The sequence below is a fragment of the Cajanus cajan genome, chromosome 3 (genome assembly GCF_000230855.2).
Source record: "Cajanus cajan strain Asha chromosome 3, NIPB_CcT2T_4, whole genome shotgun sequence".
NCBI lineage: Eukaryota > Viridiplantae > Streptophyta > Magnoliopsida > Fabales > Fabaceae > Cajanus > Cajanus cajan.
The window spans coordinates 74717860-74742474 of NC_138519.1; the positions used below are offsets into that span (position 1 = coordinate 74717860).

General features: G+C 33.1%; 4 protein-coding genes across 4 annotated transcripts; 2 read left to right on the forward strand and 2 right to left on the reverse strand.

Moving 5' to 3' along the window:
* The first annotated feature begins 5425 nt into the window (after nt 1-5425).
* Nucleotides 5426-5794, forward strand: LOC145956462 (uncharacterized). Its single transcript, XM_083072066.1, has one exon. The coding sequence runs from the start codon at nt 5426-5428 to the stop codon at nt 5792-5794; it is 369 nt and encodes a 122-aa protein (XP_082928192.1).
* Nucleotides 5795-11305: 5511 nt separating this feature from the next.
* Nucleotides 11306-15392, forward strand: LOC109789184 (reticulon-like protein B5). Its single transcript, XM_029269400.2, has 6 exons — nt 11306-11551; nt 11759-11997; nt 12588-12768; nt 13649-13793; nt 13878-13947; nt 14968-15392. Exons 2-6 carry the CDS (start codon nt 11817-11819, stop codon nt 15129-15131), a joined length of 741 nt encoding a protein of 246 aa, XP_029125233.1. The 5' UTR covers nt 11306-11551; nt 11759-11816; the 3' UTR covers nt 15132-15392.
* A 1558-nt stretch (nt 15393-16950) lies between these two features.
* On the reverse strand, nt 16951-19491 carry EMB3143 (YCF54). The gene is made up of 3 exons (XM_020348081.3): nt 19042-19491; nt 18013-18245; nt 16951-17464 (listed from the first exon to the last, which is right to left on the reverse strand). Exons 1-3 carry the CDS (start codon nt 19324-19326, stop codon nt 17272-17274), a joined length of 711 nt encoding a protein of 236 aa, XP_020203670.2. The 5' UTR covers nt 19327-19491; the 3' UTR covers nt 16951-17271.
* A 2100-nt stretch (nt 19492-21591) lies between these two features.
* On the reverse strand, nt 21592-23526 carry LOC109789186 (Ribosomal protein L17 family protein). The gene is made up of 2 exons (XM_020348084.3): nt 23217-23526; nt 21592-22349 (listed from the first exon to the last, which is right to left on the reverse strand). The coding sequence occupies exons 1-2, from the start codon at nt 23455-23457 to the stop codon at nt 21940-21942; spliced, it is 651 nt and encodes a 216-aa protein (XP_020203673.1). The 5' UTR covers nt 23458-23526; the 3' UTR covers nt 21592-21939.
* Between the last annotated feature and the right edge of the window lie 1089 nt (nt 23527-24615).

Here is a 24615-nt window from a genome sequence, read left to right on the forward strand (position 1 = left end):
ACATGCCGACAAGAAGACAGGACTTTAGAGGGCCCAAAAGCACAAATTAAGTATTTTTTTTTTTTGGGCCCGGAACGGGCCGTTCCAGAATCGGAACGGGACGTTCCAAGGTCCAGAACGGGCCGTTCCAAGGCTCCAAAAAGGCCAAAAACCCTAATTTGGAACGGGCTGTTCCGAAATTGGAACGGGTCGTTCCAATATTGGAACGGGCCGTTCCTACATCTGGAACGGGACGTTCCAAGGCTGTTCCGGTCTAAAAAATTGGGTGTTATTCTCAATACTGGAACGGGCCGTTCTGATTTCAGAACGGGCCGTTCCAGTATACGAATTTTTCACACAACGGCCATGTCCAGAACGGCCGTTCCGATTTTGGAACGGGCCGTTCTGGACCCCTTCCCGAAGTCTATAAATAGACGGCTGGGGCTCATTTCTCCAGGCCCCGAAAAATTTCGTCCAGTACTCTTCAGAGCTCGAAATTTTTTTTTCTCTCTCTTCCCCCTCTCTTTTGTATTTCTTAAGATCTGTGAGACACCTCTGTAGTGTGAAAGGTAGCCAAAAAGCACTTTCTTGATCATCATATTCAAAGATTCAACTCATTTGGTATCGTTTCTTCTCTTAATTTTTCTTATATTTATTTATTTATTATTATTATTATTTTATTTTTGTTTGTTTGTTTATTTATTTTTGTTTATGGTTTGTACATAGTGAATACGATTTGTTCCCTTTAAGATTATTATTTTAAAAAAAATATATATTTAATATACGACCAATAATTATGTTAATTGAATAACATTTTTATCTTTAACATTATTAGGTCCTGGGGTTTAATGACTAGTCATTTGTTAGCTTAAACTCTCTTATATGAAATTTCTTTCTAAAGAGTAAATATCTGTTGCAACCAATAACGTTAATTAAATAGCATTTCTATTTTTATCGTTATTGGAGGGATTTATTGATTAGCCATTTGCTAACTTGGATCCTTGTGCAAAATCTATTTCTTTAAATAAAAATATAAACATAATTTTTCTTATGTACATTTATTTTTATGGTTAATGATATTAATTGAGTAGAACTTCTACCCTTTAATATCATGTAAATCATAAAAGTTAATATAATACTTATTCATTGTCCTACACTTTAAATATATTTTAGTATCAACAAATAAAAGTCAATAACATGGATTGAATAGCAATTCTATCTTTCATGTTGTTGGAAGGGTTTATTGATTAGCCATTCGCTAATCCAAATCCCTATAATTTTCTAATAAAAAAAATAAAAAAAGGGGCTTCTTAGATTAAAGAAAATATATGTCACATACGTTTTTGAGGAATAGATTAAATATTTATAAATTCATATAATTTTGCGCAATTAATTAAAGGTACTGTTTTTACGGGCGTTGTAGGGTGCTAATACCTTCCCTACACGTAATCGACTCCCGAACTCAACTTTAATTTTAAAGATTCCAATGTTTTTCCCTTGAAATAAAATATTGGTGGCGGCTCCATTAAAAAATAAAATGTTAGCGTCATCCCGTCGTGATCCCGGTTACGACAGATGGCGACTCCACTGGGGATGTTTGAGAGTCAGGCCTTATTAAATTAATTGCGCAAAATTATGAATTTATAAATATTAATTTTTTTTCCCTTTCCTTTTATTTTATTTTTTATTTATTTATTTGTTTTGTTATTTTTGTTTGCTACGCATGTGTTGTTTGAATTTAAGTTTAAATTATAGTTTTATTTATTTTATTTGCATCTCTACACCCACTAACACTTGTATCTCACACACTTTGGGCTCTATACCCGAGCCTGTGCGAGCATAGAAGAGAAAGTGGCTTGATGACTGTTATTGAGGGGCTTGATGCTCACTTGACCGTTGTTGAGTCACTACTCAGGTTGTTACTAGTAGCATGGGTTAATCATATTGAGAGGGTATGTTCCCTACTTGTGATTGGTTCATGCGCTAGGTCCTTATTTATATGATAAGGGCAACCTGGGGACCAATAATTCTTGAGAAGTTTTTAGATCCACCCACAAAACTATGCACTAATAGGTGGACTTAACGACCTTCCAAAGTAGGGTGTTAACCTTAGAAATTTTCCTTCCCTAGGTTTACCGTAATAGGTCACATCGCAGTACTCTCTATCCCTCTTTTGATATATGTTCATACTAACAAAAAAAATATGTTATACATTCATGCATCATAAATTTATATCCAATATCAATTTTTTAGGTTGTTTTTCTTGCCTAAAATAATTTTTTTAATAAATAAAGGATAGATGATAAAAAGTCATGCATACATGCATATTAGGGGCATAGTAAGTCACATTTTAATTAAGTCTTCATCTCATTTTTTTCTTTTCTTTTAAACCTTAAAATAATTGATAGTATTCAATATGGAGGGGATTCAAAATCATACGAGCAATGCATCAGTGTTAAGCAAGAGTATTAGGATAAATGTGCTAAAATAATAGCACATTTGACTTGATAACTTGTTTTAGACATCATTTATTGAGGAGAGAATTCTCCCTTGAGTGATTGTTAATCACATTTTGATCTTGAAATGATTGATCCTTGTTTGAAAATGTGGTTCGTACTGCTGCATTGCTAGTAAGATGACCTTATCCATTGAGGAGTGAATGCTCCCTTGAAATAAGTGTCAACCGTTGTATAACCTAAGAGATTTTGCCTCTAGCGTTAAGATATGGGGAATCACTCTTTAATTTGAATACAAAACCAATATTTTCAAAAAAAATTAAATAAATAATAATAATAATAATAATAATAATAATAATAATTTGTGTCTTCTTTTTTCTTTTATACTCATAAAAATTTACTTTGTATTTTGAAAGCAATAAAGCAAAAAAACAAAGTGTTTCCTCGGCATCGTTATAGAACACGCTCTCAGGCCAAGATCATGGATGAGATGGAGGAACGCAACGAAGAAATGAGAAATGATATCAATCAACTGAAGGAACAAATGGCCCAAATTATAGAGATGTTGCAATTTATACAAGTGAAAAACATGGAAGGGACCCCTCCAGTAGCTAGAGGAGAATCATCAACCTCTCATGCGTATCCACCTGGCTTTACCCCAGCCCCAGCACAACCATTAACTCTACATCTTAACAATCCCGACCAACATGTTGACCCTCCAGAGGTCCAATGGCCACAATATGGCCTTCCGCCCAACTACACACCTCCAACAATCATGGATCCTCCGGATAAGCACCAACCATTGGTTAACCAGCCGCCTAAACAAATGCCACCAACCCAACATGAGGTTCCACCCATGAATGCCACCTCTTACAAACATCAAGTTCCCTACGACCAAGCCCAAAATTCTAATTTCACCAACCAAGGGAATCCTCACCAAACTTCTGGGGGATATCAACCAACCTCAGGAATTGAGCATGTTCAGTCTAGCGAAAAGTTACAAATGCTAGAAGAGAGGCTAAAGGTTGTGGAAGGAGGTAGCTATGATATTGGTGAAGCTGTCGATCTTTGTTTGGTTCCAGACATAGAGTTCCCCCCAAAGTTCAAAGTTCCTGAATTTGATAAATATAAAGGAACAAGTTGTCCAAAGAATCACATGACCATGTACTGCAGAAAGATGGCAGCGTATGCTCGCAATGATAAGTTGCTTATTCATTGTTTTCAGGATTCTTTAACTGGGGCAGCTTTAAATTGGTATATGCATCTTGAACGGGCCTATATCCGCTCCTGGAAGGATTTAGCTGATGCTTTCCTTAAACAATATAAGTATAATCTTGACATGGTTCTAGATAGGTTTGAACTACGTAACATGTCTAAAAAAGATGGTGAAACGTTTAAGGAATATGCTCAAAGATGGAGAGAAGTGGCAGCACAAGTGGAACCTCCTTTGTCTGATAGAGAAGCAGTAGCCCTATTCATTGATACTTTACAAGCACCGTTCTATGATAAAATGATTGGGAATATTTTATCAAATTTCTCTGATATAGTCATCATCGGGGAAAGGATTGAGAATGGCATGAAGAGTGGGAAGATTGCGGTTAACTCTATTGAAATAGCTGGTTCAAGAAAATTTTCAAATGGTGCAGGAAAGAAAAAAGAAGGAGATACAAATGCAGTGACATTCAACTCCCCTAGGTCACCTAACAACCAACCTCCTTATTTCTATACCCCTCACATGGTCTACCCAAATATCACTACCGTCTCACCACATCCTCAACAACCTATCCATCAAGCTCTGCAAGCTTCACCCACAATACCTACCGCACGACCACCTCAATCTACCCAGCCATGGAACCAAAATTCTAACCATGTGAGGTCACAAAATACCCAAGATCAGAAACCAATTGAGTTTGACCCTATCCCTATCTCCTATACTGACTTGTTCCCTCTCCTACTACAAAATTCACTAGTAGTACGTTGCCCGATGAAGCCCATAGAACCACCATATCCTAGGGGATACGACGTTAATGCCAAATGTGATTATCATGCGGGAGCTATTGGTCACTCCATTAAAAATTGCAGGGCACTAAAAACCAAGGTACAAAGTTTGACTAAGGCTGGGTGGTTAAACTTTAAAGAGGACAATCCTAACATTGGGAATAACCCTCTACCAGGTCATGGAGGGCCGACAGTTAATTCTATTGAGGAGAGTAGATGGGGTCCCTCTCAGTGATCTGTGAGAAAGCTTTTGGTGTGATGGGTTTGAGTTTCCAAACTCAATAGCTATTGTTGAGCAAGACTCTTGCGAGAATGAACATGCTAGTCTGGTTCACGCTTGTCCACTGAACGTGGAACTTAACAATTGGGAGATTGTCAAGCTGCCTGTTGGTTTTTAATTCAAATTTTAAGTAATTTTCTTGTAATGTCAGTCTTATTGCTCTGCCCAAGGCTTTAAGATTTATTTCTTTAAATAAGGGCTCATGTTTTTCCTTTTAAATATTAAATAAAATGCATTCATTCTTTTTTCATCTCTTACCCTTTCCTTTCTCCTTAATCTCAAAAAAAAACATTCACTCATCTTTCACCTTTTACCTCTTCCTTTCTCCTTAATCTTTTTACTCAATCTTATTCTAACTTTAAAGAATGCAAAAAATGCGCTCAAAAGTGATAATGCTAGTGTTGCATCAAATAATTTCGATTGTGCAGTTAATCAGACTTGTGAGGAAATGGAAAATGATTGCTCTAAATACTAGAGGTATGCTGATAACATCAATGCTTTTCTTAATGTTTTGTCACCACCTTGGCCATTTTCAATGTGGGGAATGGATGTTATTGGCCCTATTGAGCCGAAAGCGTCAAATGGACATCACTTCATTTTGGTTGCTATTGACTATTTCACCAAATGGGTTGGTTGAAGTCGCTTCATATGCCCATGTGACTCAAAATGTGGTTGCAAAGTTATCAAAAGGGAATTTATTAGTCGTTACGGTATGCCAAGAAGAATCATCACTGATAATAGAACCAACTTGAACAAGATGATGACAGAATTATGTGTTGACATCAAAATTCAGCACCATAACTCTTCCCCATACCACCCAAAGATGAACGAGGTAGTTGAAGTAGCAAACAAGAACATCGAGAAGATCATTCAGAAAATGGTGGTGACATACAAAGATTGGGATGAGATGCTTCCATTTGCTTTACATGAGCAGCAAACAAGAATATCAAGAGGATCATCAACTGGGGCAACCCCATTTTCCTTAGTTTATGGAATGGAAGCAGTCCTTCCAATCGAGGTTGAAATTCCATCTTTAAGAGTATTGACGGAAGCCAAATTAGAAAAAGCAGAATGGGTCTAAACCCGTTTGGATCAACTAAATCTCATTGAGGAGAAAGGTTGAATGCAATTTTTCATGGCCATTTATACAAAAGAAAAAATGCTCGCTAGATTGAAAACCCGAAAGGGCAATCTAGGCAAAAGTTAAAGCGGCCCGCTAGATTGAAAACTTGAAAGAGCAATCTAGGCAAAAATTAGGGTCAACAAAAAAGGGGGAAGCTCGCTAGATTGAAAACCCGAAAGGACGATCTAGACAAAAATTAGGGTAAAAAAAAAAACACAAAAAAAGAGCTGGTTAGATTGAAAACTTGAAAAGGCGATCTAAGCAGATTGAAAGCGACATGCTAGGTTGAAAACTTGAAAAAGCAATCTAGCAGATAAGCATCATGCCAAATTTCAAGATATCAATTGGGGCCAGACACGGTAGAGCAAAACAAACTGGGGCAAATACGTTGAATTATCCTTTCAAGTTTATTAGCGAGCAATCAAGGTTATTGAAGTGTAGTACTAGCATTGTTCATCTGGAAAATGTCACACATAACAGTTACCTCTTATTGCTACCATTGTACTTATTTTCCATTCTTGTCATACAATGACTTCCTTTATAAACACATTCTTACTCTCTTAAATAAGATTATCCTACTTCTTTGTTGCCAATTCTTTTTGCATTTTATGATAATATACTGAAAGGAAATGCATGTTACATCTAAAAAAGGAAAATTCAAGGCATTACAAATTATTTTTATGAGTTTTAAAAGCCACAATATGCTTGATAATTTCTTGATAAATGTTACAGAGCGCAACCAACAAAATAACTTTGCTTCAACCCATAAGTTCTTACAACAGCTTAAGGGTAACCCAAGGGAATAACCAATTGTCATTCAAGTCAAAGAACGTTCAAAGGCCTCACTCATCCATGATACTTGGCTGTGTGTCACGATGAGGAATTTCTGAAAAATAAAGCAAAAGCAAAAACAAAAAGGGAAATAAACAAAAGTTTAAGTCTTGAAAGTTGTGTCTCATAACATTTTGCATCATATCACATTTCATTTGCATCTCTTGCTTCCTAGAACTTATGACGTAGATTTTTTAGGCTAAGCACTTACTTCATATATGACTTCCTTTTTAAGCCCAGTATCTACCTGGCACCAGTTACATTTTTCTTTTTAAAGCCCAGTATCTACCTGGCACCAGTTATATTTTTCTTTTAAAGCCCAATATCTGCCTGGCACCAGTTATATCTTTCTTTTTAAAGCCCAGTATCTGCCTGACACCAGTTATATTTTTCTTATTAAAGCCCAGTATCTACCTGGCACAAGTTACAATTTCTTTTGTATAAGTCCAGTACTTACCTGGCACAAGTTACAATTTTCTTTGTATAAGCCCAGTATTTACCTGGCGCGACCCATCGACTAATCCAGCACAAGCATTTGGTCGATCCAATATCAACATCCAATCAATCCAGCACCAGCATTTGATTGAATTGGCACCAACAATCGGTCAATACAGCACAAGCACTCGACCACTCCAGCATTAGCATCCAGTCCATCAACATTCAATCAACCCAGCACCAGCATTTGATTGAATTAGCACCAACAATCGGTCAATACAGCACAAGCACTCGACCACTCCAGCATTAGCATCCAGTCCATCAACATTCAATCAATCCAGCACCAGCATTTGATTGAATTGGCACCAACAATCGGTCGATACAGCACAAGCACTCGACCACTCCAGCATTAGCATCTAGTCCATCAACATTCAATCAATCCAGCACCAGCATTTGATTGAATTGGCACCAACAATCGGTCGATACAACACAAGCATTCGACCACTCCAGCATTAGCATCCAGTCCATCAACATTCAATCAATCCAGCATCAACATTTGATTGAATTGGCACCAGCATTTAGTTGATCCAGTACAAGCATTCGACCACTCCATCAAGCACAAGCATTCAACTACTTCAACATAAGCTTTCGGTTGATCAAGCACAAGCATTCAACCCTCCAGCACAAGCATTCAACATTAACATTTGGTTGATCTAGCACCAACACTTGATGATTCCAACACAACATTCTAGCATTGGACTAGCTTCAAGCAAAAGCATTGAATCTTTCAAGAACTTACTTCATCAACAATAGCTGGATAAAATTAATTCACATCTTTATTTCTTTCTTATCATAAATGATCTAAATTACCTTATTTAGATTATTTAATAAGAAATAAATAAAGAGGGGCAACTGTGAATAATCAATTTTATCCGAACTCACAAAAGTGATGAAATAGACATCTACTATAAAGGGAAGGAGCTCCCGAAGCATGCCGACAAGAAGACAGGACTTTAGAGGGCCCAAAAGCACAAATTGAGTATTTTTTTTTTTTTTGGCTTGGAATGGGCCGTTCTAGAATCGGAACGGGCCGTTCCAAGGTCCAGAACGGGCCGTTCCAAGGCTCCAAAAAGGCCAAAAACCCTAATTTGGAACGGGCTGTTCCGAAATTGGAACGGGCCGTTCCAAACTCCTCAACAAAGGGGTAAAAGGTTATCTGGAACGGGCCTGGAACGGGCCGTTCCTAAAACGGAACGGGCCGTTCCTACATCTGGAACGGGCCGTTCCAAGGTTGTTCTGGTCTAAAAAATTGGGTGTTATTCTCAAAACTGGAACGGGCCGTTCCGATTTCAGAACTGGCCGTTCCAATATACGAATTTTTCACACAACAGCCATGTCCAGAACGGCCGTTCCGATTTTGGAACGGGCCGTTCTGGACCCCTTCCCGAAGTCTATAAATAGACGTCTGGGGCACAGTTTTCAAGGCCCCGAAAAATTTCGTCCAGTACTCTTCAGAGCTCGAAATTTTTTTCTCTCTCTCTTCCCCCTCTCTTTTGTATTTCTTAAGATCTGTGAGACACCTCTGTAGTGTGAAAGGTAGCCAAAAAGCACCTTCTTGATCATCATATTCAAAGATTCAACTCATTTGGTATCGTTTCTTCTCTTAATTTTTCTTATATTTATTTATTTATTATTATTATTATTATTTTATTTTTGTTTGTTTGTTTATTTATTTTTGTTTATGGTTTGTACATAGTGAATACGATTTGTTCCCTTTAAGATTATTATTTTAAAAAATATATATATTTAATATACGACCAATAATTATGTTAATTGAATAACATTTTTATCTTTAACATTATTAGGTCCTGGGGTTTAATGACTAGTCATTTGTTAGCTTAAACTCTCTTATATGAAATTTCTTTCTAAAGAGTAAATATCTGTTGCAACCAATAACGTTAATTAAATAGCATTTCTATTTTTATCGTTATTGGAGGGATTTATTGATTAGCCATTTGCTAACTTGGATCCTTGTGCAAAATCTATTTCTTTAAATAAAAATATAAACATAATTTTTCTTATGTACATTTATTTTTATGGTTAATGATATTAATTGAGTAGAACTTCTACCCTTTAATATCATGTAAATCATAAAAGTTAATATAATACTTATTCATTGTCCTACACTTTAAATATATTTTAGTATCAACAAATAAAAGTCAATAACATGGATTGAATAGCAATTCTATCTTTCATGTTATTGGAAGGGTTTATTGATTAGCCATTCGCTAACCCAAATCCCTATAATTTTCTAATAAAAAAAATAAAAAAAAGGGGCATCTTAGATTAAAGAAAATATATGTCACATACGTTTTTGAGGAATAAATTAAATATTTATAAATTCATATAATTTTGCGCAATTAATTAAAGGTACTGTTTTTACGGGCGTTGTAGGGTGCTAATACCTTCCCTACACGTAATCGACTCCCGAACTCAACTTTAATTTTAAAGATTATCTTTTAAAGGGTTTTCCAATGTTTTTCCCTTGAAATAAAATATTGGTGGCGGCTCCATTAAAAAATAAAATGTTAGCGTCATCCAGTCGTGATCCCGGTTACGACAATTATTGACAAAACACAATAACTAAGAAAATGTACAATGTTATAGGTTCAGCTCGTCTCAACTCGATAACATTTGGCTCAATTGCAGTTCAACTCGAGTTTAGTATGAACCTTTTTTTCCGCTTGAACTCGACTTGATTCAAGCTTGCTAGTTGCTCGATTCAGCTCGTTTGCTTGAATCATATGATTGTTAATATTTTTTTAAAAGACAAAATATAACATATTCTATTAGTTTTGAAAGATTATAGGGTACAACTCTAAACAAACATGATTACAAATAAAATCTATATAAATTAAAAACCACTTCACCATACATAAAATACTAGAAAATTCAATCCATAACTATGAAATTCTAAAGTTTGCACTCTTTTAATTTATTATTATTATTAACTTATAACTATAAGTTTTGAAAGTTCTTTTAAATTTTAATAAGCTAAAATTATAAAAAAATAATTAATTATATAAATCATATATTTATATGTTGAGTGACTTCATGAACTACATGAGTTGAATTATATAAAATTCAAGTTTAGCTTATTTATTTATCAAGTTCAATCTTTAACTCAAGTTCAACTCATTGATTCATGAACCGAGTTTAAATAATTAATTATCAAATCAAATTTTAAACTATTTTTAAATTGGTTCAATTCACTGTCACCCTTACTTACAATCATAAAACTTCAGCATGGAATTCATGTCTTAATTAATAATTAAAAAATTATGAAGTGTTATTTTAGATTAGTAGTTCTAGAAAGAGAGATATATAAATAACATATAATGTATAATTGTTCCACTATTTTCCTATATTTCCATGCCGAAAATAAGCAAAAGAACTTATATCACTAATCATTGTGCTTCTAGCACTTGCAAATATTTTTTATATAGTGTATTATTGTTCCACTATTTTCCTATATTTCCATGTCAAAAATAAGCAAAAGAACTTATAACACTAATCATTGTGCTTCTAGCACTTGCAAATATTTCTTGATAAAAATGAGCTAAATTACGTAAGTTGGGTGGTAATTAAAATTTTAAAATTATGCAAGTTTAATGGCAAATGTGCAAAACTACTATATTAAAAAATGTACTTTCTCACAAACACCAGTTCACTATTTAAAGTTTGTCGTCATACATTTGACGCCGGAATAAAATATGTAAAATTACGTAATTTAGACGACAAAATGTGAAATTATATAAATACAGTGATAAAATATACAAATAAAATAGTTAAATGAGAAAATTATAGAAAAAAAATGCACTATTAAGCCAACAAATTTATGTCGTGCACTTTGTGAAATTTCTTTCATAGTTTTACTCAACAGATAAACTCAAAGTATTCACGTATACCAAATAAATTATAAAGAAATGTTTTGACATAATAAGATGGTGAAAAGAAAGGAAAAAAAAATATTTCTAAAAGTGAAACTTCCTCTTTCTCTCTCTCTCTTCTTTTTTTTTTTCATTTTTAATTCAACTAAAAAAATCCCTTATCTATATTTTCTCTTTACTTACTTTCCTCTCATCAAAATGTACCATTAAGTATGAATAAATGAAATGGGTTAATTTTCCAAATTATGGTGCATAACACCTTTAAAAAATAAGATAATTGAAAACCAAAGAAAAAAGAAAGGAAAAGCAAGACATGTTATTTTAACACGTGATTGCTTTCATGCGAATATTAAGGGGTCGATTTCGTTGTACAGGCTCCCTAAGATTTGTAATGTTGCAGAGGTCGAAAAGAAAATTTTCTCTAAATCTATTCCATATATTCTCAAAAAGTATAAAGTTCTTAAAGCATAAACTCTCCACTGGTTATTGATCCATGATAGTAAGAAACTATATATTTCATCTTATAGACTTCGAATGTTTGTGCGTACATGCAAATTCTCTAACCTTCATGCTAACAAAATTATCCATGCATGCATACATGCTTATTGTGCATTTGTCATCATTAGATTTAACGTTATTCCTTTGTTCATATTTGTAATTGTAACATTAAGCCATTGTTTTTCTTTGGCAATCTCATTGTTAACAGGTTTTACTATATTCATAACTACATAGAAAGGATAACATATATAGAAGGAGGGTAAACAATGCCTCTACCAGCAGAATTCATGGATGTTGCAGACTCTGATTTTCTCAGTAACAAAGAACTTGACGATGAAGACTCGGAATTTGAGACTGACTTTGAGAATTACTTTGTGTTCTCCGCTGCCAAGAACCGCTTCTTTGGCAGGAGAAGGCCTCTTCGTGTGACCTTAGGCTCTGGATTGAGTATGCTCTCCTGTTTCTTTTACATTCCTTCATGCATGACATGCTTGGTAAGTTTCTTTGGTCTCGCAAAATGTTGAAGATCTCATACCAATTCAGTGGTATGGTTACAATTGACTAATTGAGTATATAATTGGGTAGCAATTATAACTTTAAAAGTCGGTTTTGTAAAATTGAATTAGGTTAAAGCGCGCCTATATTCTAAAATAGCATCAAAATCTATCCTACTAATTGTTTGTTAAGTCTATTGTACCACCCATTATTGGATCACATGTCTAGTCTTGCAAACTTTATATTCCAGATGTTCAGTTCTCGATGTAATAGATGTATGTTAGAGACTGTACATCAACTAATAATATGATCATGATAAAGTATATAAATAGGGATAAATCCTCATCTTATAAGCCGATTTTATAAGGTTGAGTTAGACTAATCATGTTTTGACAAAAATTACATTGAATCTGCAGTTAACTTAATCTCAGGGTGTGAATTAGAAAGTACAGTATCTGCTTATTACACAGAACATGCTGAAAAAACTAACTGTTCAGGTTATGGTAAAAATCTATGGTTAATCTTGGTTTTATTCTGCTTAGTTGCTGATATTATACTCTGGAGGAACAATAAGATCTCAGGAAGCATTCTTGCTGGTGTAACTTTCATATGGATGTTTTTTAAGAGGATGGATTACACCCTGATTAGTTTCATTTGTGATTCCCTCATACTCCTACTGGCAATGCTGTTCCTCTGGAGCCATTTAACATCCTTCATTAAGATGTGAGTTTAATGCACTCTATGAATCAGTTGTTAAATTTTATTTATTTTTCTTATGGTATGGTAATCTAATATTTGAAACTTAAATCCAGCTAATCTAACTTGCTATTTGTAAATGATTTTTATAAAGCAGTTCTATAATCATTTGTAACATCCCATCAAGTTATATATTCATATTCAAATTTCGAGTAACAATCTATTATGACACAATTCCCCCTATTTCATCTATAATTTGAGTACCATGCCAAATCTAGATTCATCACTACATCCAGGGTGCTTTTTCTTGTCTTTTTTTTTTTTGCTGTTTCTTGTCTTTGGTAGATATGATAATGAAATAATAGGTTTAAATTAAATAATTTTTATTATCTTTTCATCTCGCTTGTCCTTATTTTCATTTCTACCATACACAAATAAAATTGCATTGTTGAAAGCACCCTGATACTTGTTTTACAAAAGACCAAATCGAGCCCCAAAACAGTTTTGCATCACTTCCAAGCTTGTTGCAAGAAGCAACTTGAGTTAGTTACTAGTTTCCTTGTTCTTCGTGATGTTGTTAATTGACACTATAGTTTCAATTCATGCCTGTGTCAAACTTATCACATTGGTTGAGGAATCAAAATTATTTTTTTTTATTGAAAAGTGTAGTAACAGACTCTTTCGGGTAACTTAAACATATTTTTTACCGAAAAACTTTTTATATTTTGATTTCTTAAGCAGTTCCTTGACCACCAATGTTTTTTTTCTTACCCAAAATTTTTTTCTTCTGTATCCCCCTCTACTTTCTTGTGTTGATTACTTTATTTTCATTGAATGTGTTTGTCTACACACCTAGTTGGATTATTGTTTTACACCAAGAAATGATGTCATTTTCTTGTTAATGCAGACCACCACCACCTGAATTATCAGCATTCATCTTACCCAAAGGGTTGCTTGTCAATATTGCTATTTCAGTGACACGTAAACTTAACCAACTACTCATAGCATTTGGAGTCCTAGCTTCCGGACGAGATATGAAGAAATTTCTCATGGTGCTTTTCAGCATTCTGCTAAGCTTGCTTACTCATTTTGACACAGTCTCATTTGGTTTTCTCTGACAAGAAAGTTATCTGCAGGTTACAGTCACATTGGGAGCTGTCTCAGTTCTTGACTGTTGGTTCACTGCTGCAACTCTAATCTACATAGGTCAGCTATCTACATTCAAATTACAAAACATCAACAATTTGCAATAGCCTAATTCATGCAGCTATTTGTTATAAAAGTGACATTCTACGTATGAAGCACATGCTCCAATAGTCCAACATGGATACCTGACACAATGGACATTGAACACACACCAACATGATAAAAATCTAAATTGAGAATTAAGATTTATAAAGTTGTTAACTTTTACAAATTTAAAATGATTCCAATTTTATATTATTTATAATACAATACAATACAAGTTGCTTTTTCTATTAAAAAAAATTAGCTCACTCTCTTTCGTGAAGTGCGGTGTTCGAGCAGGGTCTGCCATTTTGAATAATGTCTAAGTTTTACTTTGACCTAAGCTTTATTCATAGTGGCTAAGCATTGTTTTTAGGTTAAGCATTAAGATGTTATTGTTTCTATCTTGAGTGGTTAAGCACTTTGTTTTTGCTATTACTCTTGATGGTTAACCTGTTACTTCTACCTTATAGTGATTAAGCATTTTCATTGGTTTGTACTTTTGCCACATAATTAAACTTTGAGGTTTAGTCTGTACTTAGTGGTTAAGCTTTTGCTTTTTGGCTTTGATGATTTCAACTTCTACCTCGAGCGGTAGTTAAAACATTTGTTCATGTCTTTTTCAGCCGGTGAATTCCCGACAATTTCATTATATTTGATTTAGTTTGATATGCCCTTGTATTCTCCATCCTAAGTAAGAAGTGTTGTGAACAAATTCCAGATTGTGTGGACTAACAAAGATGTAATTTGTAATTAGTAGTTGGCCTATATAAAGTCTCTCACAAAATCATACTGTGAATACACTTACTGATTCAATCAGATAACATTTCCCTTCTATATCAGATTCTCTTTTTTTATTTTCTCTTTTGAACCATGAATTCTAGCAGGGTGTCCATGTTTTATAGCATCCCACACATGCAAAGATTCGTGTGTATAAAATGGTTCTTCTGAGGTGCAAGTTAGTACTAATTTGCTTTCTCCTTTGGTCTAATGGTGTAGTGTTCGTGATATTGCTGATAGTGCCATCGGTATATGAAAAGCATGGGGACATTATTGACATCCTTGTTGAGAAAGCACTGTTTGACTTGAAAAATCTATATGCAGATTTGGTGAAAAAGGTTTTCGGAAAACCGCAACACTTGGAAGAGCGCATTCTGGACTAGAGCGCATCATGGTGCTTTAGCTTCTCCATCGAGGTTGTAAACAAGATGTGCACAAAACGTTGCCACATAGTTGTATTAGTAGTTGCAACTAGTATTCTTACAAAGTCTTGCCCATCATGTTCAGTAATTTTGATCTAGCCTTTACAACAATTTTTGTACACCATTTTTACATTGATTAATGGTGTTTAAACTTGTGGTTAACATGTTTTATGTAATTAACAGAAATATCAATAGATTTGATGGAAATATCATTTGATTGTTGATTATTAGGATTCGATTATATACTTTTAACCACATTATATGCATTGTTAACCAAAAACTTGTGCAGGGTTAACCCTTTGTAAAAATTATACACAACAATTAATGTGCAATAATCATTTTCCATATTTGAGTGTTGTTGGTTATTGATGAAACATACCCAAGACTCCGTAACCATGGTCTGTTTGAGTAAATTTCTTTATAAAGAGCAAAATAAAAAAGATTTTTTTTTCATAAGTTAAAATTAACTAATATATAAATTATCTTGTAGAAACTCTCCTATTAATTTTTCCAAAACCTTATTTTTAACTCATGTATAAATTAATTTTAACTTTTTTTCATTTTTTTTTCATTTTTCTCTTCTAAAGTATTTCTGAAAAAGTTTATCCAAATAATCTCATATAAATTATCAATTATCATATTGTAGTTGCTTTCGGTATATTATTTAATTTAATTTTCCATCCCCTCTTGCCGGCAGAAATAGGTCCAATATTGGTTCGCAGAAAGAAGCCTGATCCATCAGCAGAATCTAGTCTAAGGTTGGGGAAGGTGACCAGCAATGTCTAGGAAAAAAAAAAAAAAAAAAACCATGACTACTTGATGTATGACACAGACTTGTGGAAGAAATGAATTAAGGGGACGATTTTACATTGTACAACCTTCAAGAAATACAGAAAACATGTTCCACTTCCATGAATTATAAAGAAACCTAGTGGTTCTTCTTTCCCTTAAAGCATAACTGCATTATACTACGGAAATTTTCAGCATATATCTGATCATTTTCTTTCAGCATTATCTGATCTGATCATTCCTTTCTACACCACTGGATGGATTTACTTGTAAATGTGCAAGTTCAAATAAAACTTTTTGCTCATCTATGCATGAAATCCAATATCCTTGCACTTAGCTGGCTTTCTCGTCTAGTACTATTTGTATCAAAGTGGATTATGGGGTTTATTTTACTACTTGCCAATTCAGTATGTGCAGTTACACATGAAGAGACATAATTAAGCTATGGGAGTTGGATGTTCTGGAGAAAAAATCAGCAGTTGGATATTTGTGGATCTCTAGGCAAAGACAGAGGCTAAAAGCAATTGCTAAAAAAGTTGTAATTAGCCCTTCCATCACACAATTGCATCACTGCCCTCAATAGTTTCTTAGATTCAAACATTTAAGATGACGATGTCCAACCCCAAAAAAAAATGCCTACAAACCACATTATGCCCCAGCAGATTTCCATACACTATGATAATCAAACCCTTGTTAACCACAAAAAGTGCAAGAAGGAAAAATATGGACAGCAAGTATCTGTAATTAGGAGGACAAGCTCCAAAATAAAAGCAGGGTAAATCAACTAAGCCGCTAGATTAGGCTGATTCAGGTTCAGTGTTTTCAGGGCATTGGATAGTTAGCAGACAAGGCTCTGAAATTTTTAGGTAAGCCTTTAGATGTCAATGGATAAAGTGTAAAGTGCACATTTGAGGCAAGTTCATTTGATGAACAGTTCTTTGAAGCCCTTACACACAAGCCTTAAATTAAATAATCTAAATTTGAGAACCTCTTTACCATAGAAGTCAGTTTATTCAAAAGACAAAAAGATGTAATAAGTTTCGGGCCTTCACATACATTTCTAGAAACATAGGACATCTTACGTCAATCTCAAACAATATCTATACTTAACTCATTTGGAGGCATAAAATGCAATTCCTAGAACTTAGAACCTAAGGACAACACATCAATTTTAACAAACATACTACCTTCCAAAAATTACAAAACTGAATGCAAATTTAGCCAACTCCAACTACCATCCAGTTACACTTGAGCAAAAACCATTAGAGAAAAAGATTTACCAAGCACTGAAACAGTGTGGATAAATAATATCTTAAGGCTTCACCTCTTTCTGAACAGGGGGCAAGAAGGGTTCCCACCACCCAAATTCATATTTAGGATACGGTGCCACCCATTTTTCAGGCTTCTCAAACTCCAGATTAGTAGGATTGAAAGCTAATGCTTCTTCTAGGCTCTCAGCTTCAAAACTATCGGATAAAACTCGGTCCAGTCTCAACTTCATGAATCTGCCAAAAGTCCAAAACATACACAGGGACATAGTTACAATGTGGCTGAAACATCAAAAGCTGGCATGATGCTATGTTGATGACTTTATTGCAGCATACACTACTTTCTCACATCATAGTTTCATATATAATTTGAAAGGGTGGAGCTCCTATCAGCAGAACCTAAACATTGAAAGTAAAGGGGGGAAACAGAAACCCTTTATTCACATTTAACAATTGGCAGCTCCAAGATTGACAAATTAAAAAAGAAGCAAATGATCAATTCTTGCTTGAGAAGTAAGAATCACCATGATGCAAGCACATAAAAAGGTATCTACTTTAGACAGGCTTAGCTTAGGCAGTTAACCATAGGTGGGTGGAGATTTGTCTAGAGGTTCTATATAGAATGGCTTACAATGAAAGAATACATCCACACGCACAATTTGGATATGACATGAAAGAATTTCCCTCCTTTCATAGTTTATAACAGCCAATCTAAGCATCAATGAAGCATCACATTTTCAAGTATACTCCCCACAGGGTTTAAAGCAATTGTAGAATGTTCTTACGTGATCCAGGTACCATTGGTTGACACAAGAGCAACAGCAGGTCTCTTTAATCTCTTGGTAATGTTAGGGAACTTATCCAAGAACTTAGGCTCAATGACAAGCCAGAAATCCTGCTCTTTATTACGCTCTCCAAAGAGACGAAGCCTCTCAAACAATTGCTCTTGGAAATGCTCTTCCTCATCCAACATAAACTTTGCATTTGCAACAACAAAATAATACTTGTTGGATTCATCCTGCAAAGACAAAGCAAACAAAAAATAAACTAATTACCATCAAAACCCAATTAAAAAATTACATCATCAACCGTTTTCTCTCATGACAAGGATAACAGTAACACCACTCAATAGAGAACAACATAGGACTGACACCAAATTGAAAAAATAAATTATTTAATTACCCTTTCGTTCCCTATATTTTCATCAACTTTATCTTTTAGTCTCTATAATTAAAAATATCTCATTTTAATCCTTATATATTTTCTTTTCCTTTTAGTCTTTATAGTTTTATAAATTTTATCTCTCTGTCCCTATAGAAATAGACGACATGGATTAAAAGGGAACAAAAATGAGTAAACACTCACTTTGGTCCCTAAATTTGGAATACAATATCATATTGGTCCTGAAACTAAGAAATTGTCAAATAAGTCCCTAGAATGTGAAATAAGTCTTTGAATTTAACTACTTATTATCATTTTAGTCCCAAAATATATGTATCAATATTATTATTCTAGTCACATTTTAGTCCCTAAACACATTCTAGTCACACTTTCAAAGACATATTTTACATTTTCTAGTTTCTGATACTAATATGACAAACGCATTACAAATTGAGGGACCAATTTGGTGTTTATTCGAATAAAATTGGTATGTATAAAGACTAAAATAAACGTTTTTAACTATAAAGACTAGTAGGTAAAGTTAATGAAAATATAGGAACAAACTAGTAATTAAACCAAAATAAATAAATAAATAAATAACTAAACTTGAGCACAAATTCAATGTGGGGTCGGAGTTTAAGAGAGGAAGAGACCTTGGTGGGAGGATCAGATGAATTGAGCTGGTCAGAATCCACAGAAGCAACAGCTGTAGTGAAGGGGCGCGCATGTGTTGTTGGTCCACTGAAGGAAGAGAGAAAGGTGCAATTTTGGTTTGTGGGAGACACCAAACTCATGGGCAAGGAGTGAGTCCTGTTAGGAACAGTGTGCCTTCTGGTTCCAGTGGCTGAGGCAAGAGTGGTGGTGGTGTGTTGTTGAGCATGGTTCTGAGCCACCAATGTGGATGATGAACCCAAAGTAAGAGTGGCCACACCCAGCATCGTGGTCTTCTACCCTCAAAACTTTTCCAAACTTTCTCTTGTTACTCAATCTCAAGTTGGGAGAAGATAGGAAGAGAAAGAATGCTTGTGTTTGTGTTGAGGGCTTAGGACAAGAAGTGAAGGCAGCAAATGACGCATGGACAATGGCCAATGGGACAAGTTGGGAGATATCAACGACAACCTTATCTAGTTATCTAAATCTACCTACGTTACTTGCCTTTCTAGTTACTTTCCTAATATTTAAATCACCTTGGTGTCTATACAATTTACTATTTATTAAAAATTGAAGATAAAAATGTTCAACAAAAAAAATTCATAATATCCACCGAAGATATCTTGGTAAAAAAAATATAATTCCTCATGAATCATAAAATAAGTTGAAAATGTTGGCAGGTCAATTTACTAGATATTGACCTCTCATAATAGTAAGTTGAAAATTTATTTAATATATTAATATTTAGAAAAATTCTTCCTTATCCTTATATATTTAAAAGATTTTTAAATTATTTTTTTTAAATATGTGAAAATTTAATATTTTAGAGTAATTTGATTTTTAGGATGTTTATCCTTTTTATTTAAATATATATTTTCTTAAAATTCTTAATATATATATATACATATATATATATATATATATATATATATATATATATCACGTTTGAATTTATTAAGGATTTTTTTTAATATATTATGAGTCATGACAATTTAGGATAAAAAATTTACAAAATCTTTCTCTACTTTAGTAAATAGAATTTTATTATAATTATTTTTAAGTTATTTTAATTTCTACAAAATCATTTAAAACACTTTAATTAATATTTAATACGAAAAAATAGTAAGTTAATTACTTAGATTATTTTTTTATCAATAACACATCACTTAATGTAAAAAAAAATAAAATAAAAATAAAAAAGTGAAATTGAAAAGAAAAAAAAATTCACACTTTAAGTCATTTTTATTGATTTAAAAAAAATTGGTTGTACCAAAATATCTTAATTTATAAGGGTACTGTAGTAACTCACTAATATTTAATGATATTTGATAATTGTAGAAACTAAATCTTTAAGAAAATTAAAAGAAAAAAAATCAAAATTCAAAAATTACTTCTTAAATAAAATTTAAATTATTTAACATAAAATTTTGCTTCATAGAATTTATATCATTGTGACTTTTTAAAATGATGGCCAGAAAATTGAATTTAAAATATTGTGCAACTACTAAAAATGAATGTTATTAGACTTGAACCAGTTGCTCACTTAAGATAATGGACAATTGATTATTGATTAAATTAGTCAAGTCATTAATTTAAAATATTTTGATAATAATTTTTTTCTTATAAAAATTGAATAAATTTTCAATCCTTATATTTTAACAAAAACATGTTTTTAGATCCTACAAAGGGACTCAAATTAAACTAAATATTATTACATTTATAAATTTTAAATGTAAATTTTTTTAGCGGGATGAGTTGATATAGTAGTTAGCTATGTTACACTCACGTTGTGACAATCTATGTAATGAAGGGTTCATTTTCATTCTCCTCAAGTGAAATTAGTCAAATTAGTTTATGATCTAATAGATTAAGAAAAGTAATTTTTAATAAAATTATTACTTTAATTAATTTTTAGATATACTAATACCACATTCGTGTACTCTATTGTTAATATATTTTTTATTATTATTTGAAATTCGTCAATAATCACAATCACTCTTTATTTAATAAACTCCAATGATTTTATAGTTTCGAATAAACTTTTAAGAGAGAATGTTCAAAAGGATATCCTTAAAAAGTATATCAGTAACAGTCCTCCTATGTATATTAATTCCCTTCAAACTGAATTATCATTTATAAATTATCAAATTGCATTTCTACCGCGCTTATGAGAACTTCATTTAGAGGATGTAGAATATATTCAAACTTACGAAAAAGACTTATAATTCTTATAATTTTAATAGAGTATAATTCCAGCTTTAGGGCCGTTCCCGATTTGCCTTTGAAAATAATAGCTTGCCTTTGAAATCAATTCTTATAAACAGCTTGCCTTTGAAATCAATTCTCCAAAGAAAATGATACTGCTTTATATTGGATGTTGTTCTTGTTACCACAGATTGCTAGGGATTTTACCCTTCAAAAAATGTAGCAGGATATGCCCTTCTTCAGAGGAGCACTTGAAATAAAAAAGATAAACCGGGTACTAACCAGAAACACACTAACATTTGTACTCTAAAAAATAAGTGAATGCATGACCTTCTACAGATGATCACTTGAGAAAAAAGATGATTGTTTATCCATAATTACAGAAAGAGTCCCAAAGCATAATACAATTAGAATAAAAAAAAAACATAACACAAATGCAAACACACTTAAAACATACGTTATCTTAAAAAATAAGTGAATCTATGACCTTCTGCAATGATCACTTAACATCAAAGATGGTTGTTTGTCCATAAGTACAGAAAGAGATGCAAACTGAAAACTAGTCAAAAAGGCATAATAATACAAACACAACTAATATAGGAAAAACTATAGAATCATTGTTACCACTGGATGCATGGCCAAGCTCAACATTGCAATGAGATTACCGATAATTACACCCAAATTAAAGGTGATTACTACACAAGTTCAATGTACGCCATAGGGGCATTATCACCACGTCTTGGCAGGGTTCTTATAATTCTTGTATAACCCCCATTTCTTTCACCATAACGGTCTGGAACCTCTGCAAATAAAGCATGAACAATCTGCTTCTCATAGATGAACCCAAGGGCTTGTCTCCTCTTATGAAGAGAACCATCCTTTGCTAAAGTGATCATTTTATCAACATACTTCCTAATTGCACTGGCCCTTGCTCTGGTGGTCTTGATGCGACCATATTTAAGGAGCTGAGTTGTAAGGCCCCGAATGAGAGCGCGGCGCTGATCAGGGGGCCTGTTGAGTTTGGGAACTCGCTTCCCATGTCTCATGGCATAGACTCGACCACCATTGTCAACAATGGTGAAAGTGTGATCAAAGCCGGTATATTCTGTAACATGAAGAAGAAATCACGAAGTGAAGTCAGTGGAACAGGACTACTATATTTCAAAGTATAATGGATACAATTGGGAAGCAGATTTCATTCACAGCTCACACACAACAACCTCAAAGGCAATGTTAGAGTATGATTTCTTCATTTGATCTAACAAGTAGGAAAACCATACTTGTTTGTACCTCCCCCCCCCCCCCCTTCCTAGCACCAGCTTTAGGGCTTTTCCCGAAATGATTAAACAAATATTTTGCCTTTGAAATCAAATCTCCAAAGAAAATAAATCCTTGAAAATAAAAAACAAAGCGAACACAAAGTGATTAGTTAATAGTGCATGCCTATTAAACTCTTGTACAATTATTTGTAAAAACATAAAACAAAATCAGAGGACATTAACTAAATTCCTAAATCATACAAATCAACAACCATTAACTAAAATTCCAATGCTTAAACATCCAAATAGTAATAGATTTTCAACTTCAATATCCCGAAAGCTCCTTTCATAATTGTAATCAATGAATCCTAAGCATAATTTTATGATATCTTAGAAGAACCCTCCTCTCTCACAAACAATGCCCTCCACAACGGACTCAATTCAACTGTATACAAGGCTCAATTTAACTAATCCCCTGAATTCTGCTATACAACGGAATAAACCTATGGATATCCAATTCCAACATTTATTATGGTTTTTGTAACGAAGAACTCGGAAATTAAAAAAAAAAAAAAATTAAAAAAGTAACTTTCTAAAAAATGCAGATAAGAGTTGCTCCTAAAAAAAGTATTTTTTTCACAGAAAAACTAAAACAAACAAGGCCTAACGCATTTGATTTGATAAAGAGTTACAGGAACGCAGTTAGAGAGTACCTGAAGAAGGAGCGGAGAGGAAGAGAGGGTTAAGAGGGGCAAGTCCAGTGAAAGAGGTGAGAAGGGATTTGGGTTTGGTTCTGGAAATTCGTAGCTTGGTTGAAGAAGAAGATGAAGGTGAAGAGGAAGGGAAGCGCAATGAAGAGGAAACGGAAGAGGGAGAGGGCAAAGCAGAACGCAGTGAAGCCATGGACCACCTGCTGGTGTCGGTGGTGGTAGCCATAACCGCAATGGACGCCATTGTTGTGTGTGTGGAGCAACACCAGAACTGCCTCACTCACTAGATAACGAATGTGGATAGAGAGAGAGAGTTTGTTTTTGAATTGGGCTTTTTGTCTAGTCATTTTGTTTGGCCCATCATATCTACAAATTCTTTTTTTTTTTTTGTATCTCACGACCTCCATATTTTTTTTAAATAAAATTTGTGTTTTATAAAAAAAATGGGGATGGAAAACCAAAAAATTGTTCGTCGAAGAGAAACTGATGTCGATTTTTTTAAATAAAGTGTCTAATTCAAGTCTTATCATTTAAAAAGATACGACTGATTAAAAAAGGTTTAACTAAAAATAATTTATTAAAAAAAATTGAGATGGAAAGATAAAAAAAGAAAAAAAAAAGTTGTCGGCAAAGTGAACCTTGGAGAGAATTTTTTTATTCTGTTACAAAATCAATTTGTTTTCTAAATTAAATTATAAAAATGTATTTAAATTAACAAGAATTTGTACATCCTCTAATAAATATTTAATGATATTATGTTAAGTGTAAAATATTTTTATTTAATATTTTGAAATAAGGATGAAATAGGGTAGGATGGTACGAATTTCACTATTTTCGTCTTCGTCTTTATTTTTATCTGTGTCTTTGTTTTCATACTTTATACACATCATCATCTCCATACTTGATAGGTATGAAATTTGTATTTTCATCTCCATTTCTGTCGAGTATAAAATATATTTGTATCAATTCTATAGTTACTTAAAAATTAATTTTTTTAAAAAAATAAATATTGAAAAATAAGAATTTTAACATATAGTAGTAATTATAAAATTACATTGATTAAATTTAATTTAACATAAATTTAAAAATAGCGTAAGAATTGCATAAATATCAAGAAAATTTAAAAAAAATTAAGTTTCTAAAGATTAAAAGTGGTTACAATTACAAACGAATATGTGTATACTCGTTCTAATCCTCGTATCCAATTTAATAAATTGGATATTACCTATATTAGTATACACTTAAACCATGTATTTCTCATCAAACTTGAGATATAGATTCATACATTATCCATAAATACGAGTTTACTTATCATTATTATTTTGAAATATGTAAAAAGAGTAATTATATAAAAATAAATAAATTAATTGTCAAATAGGATTGTATGTGAAAAAAAGATATT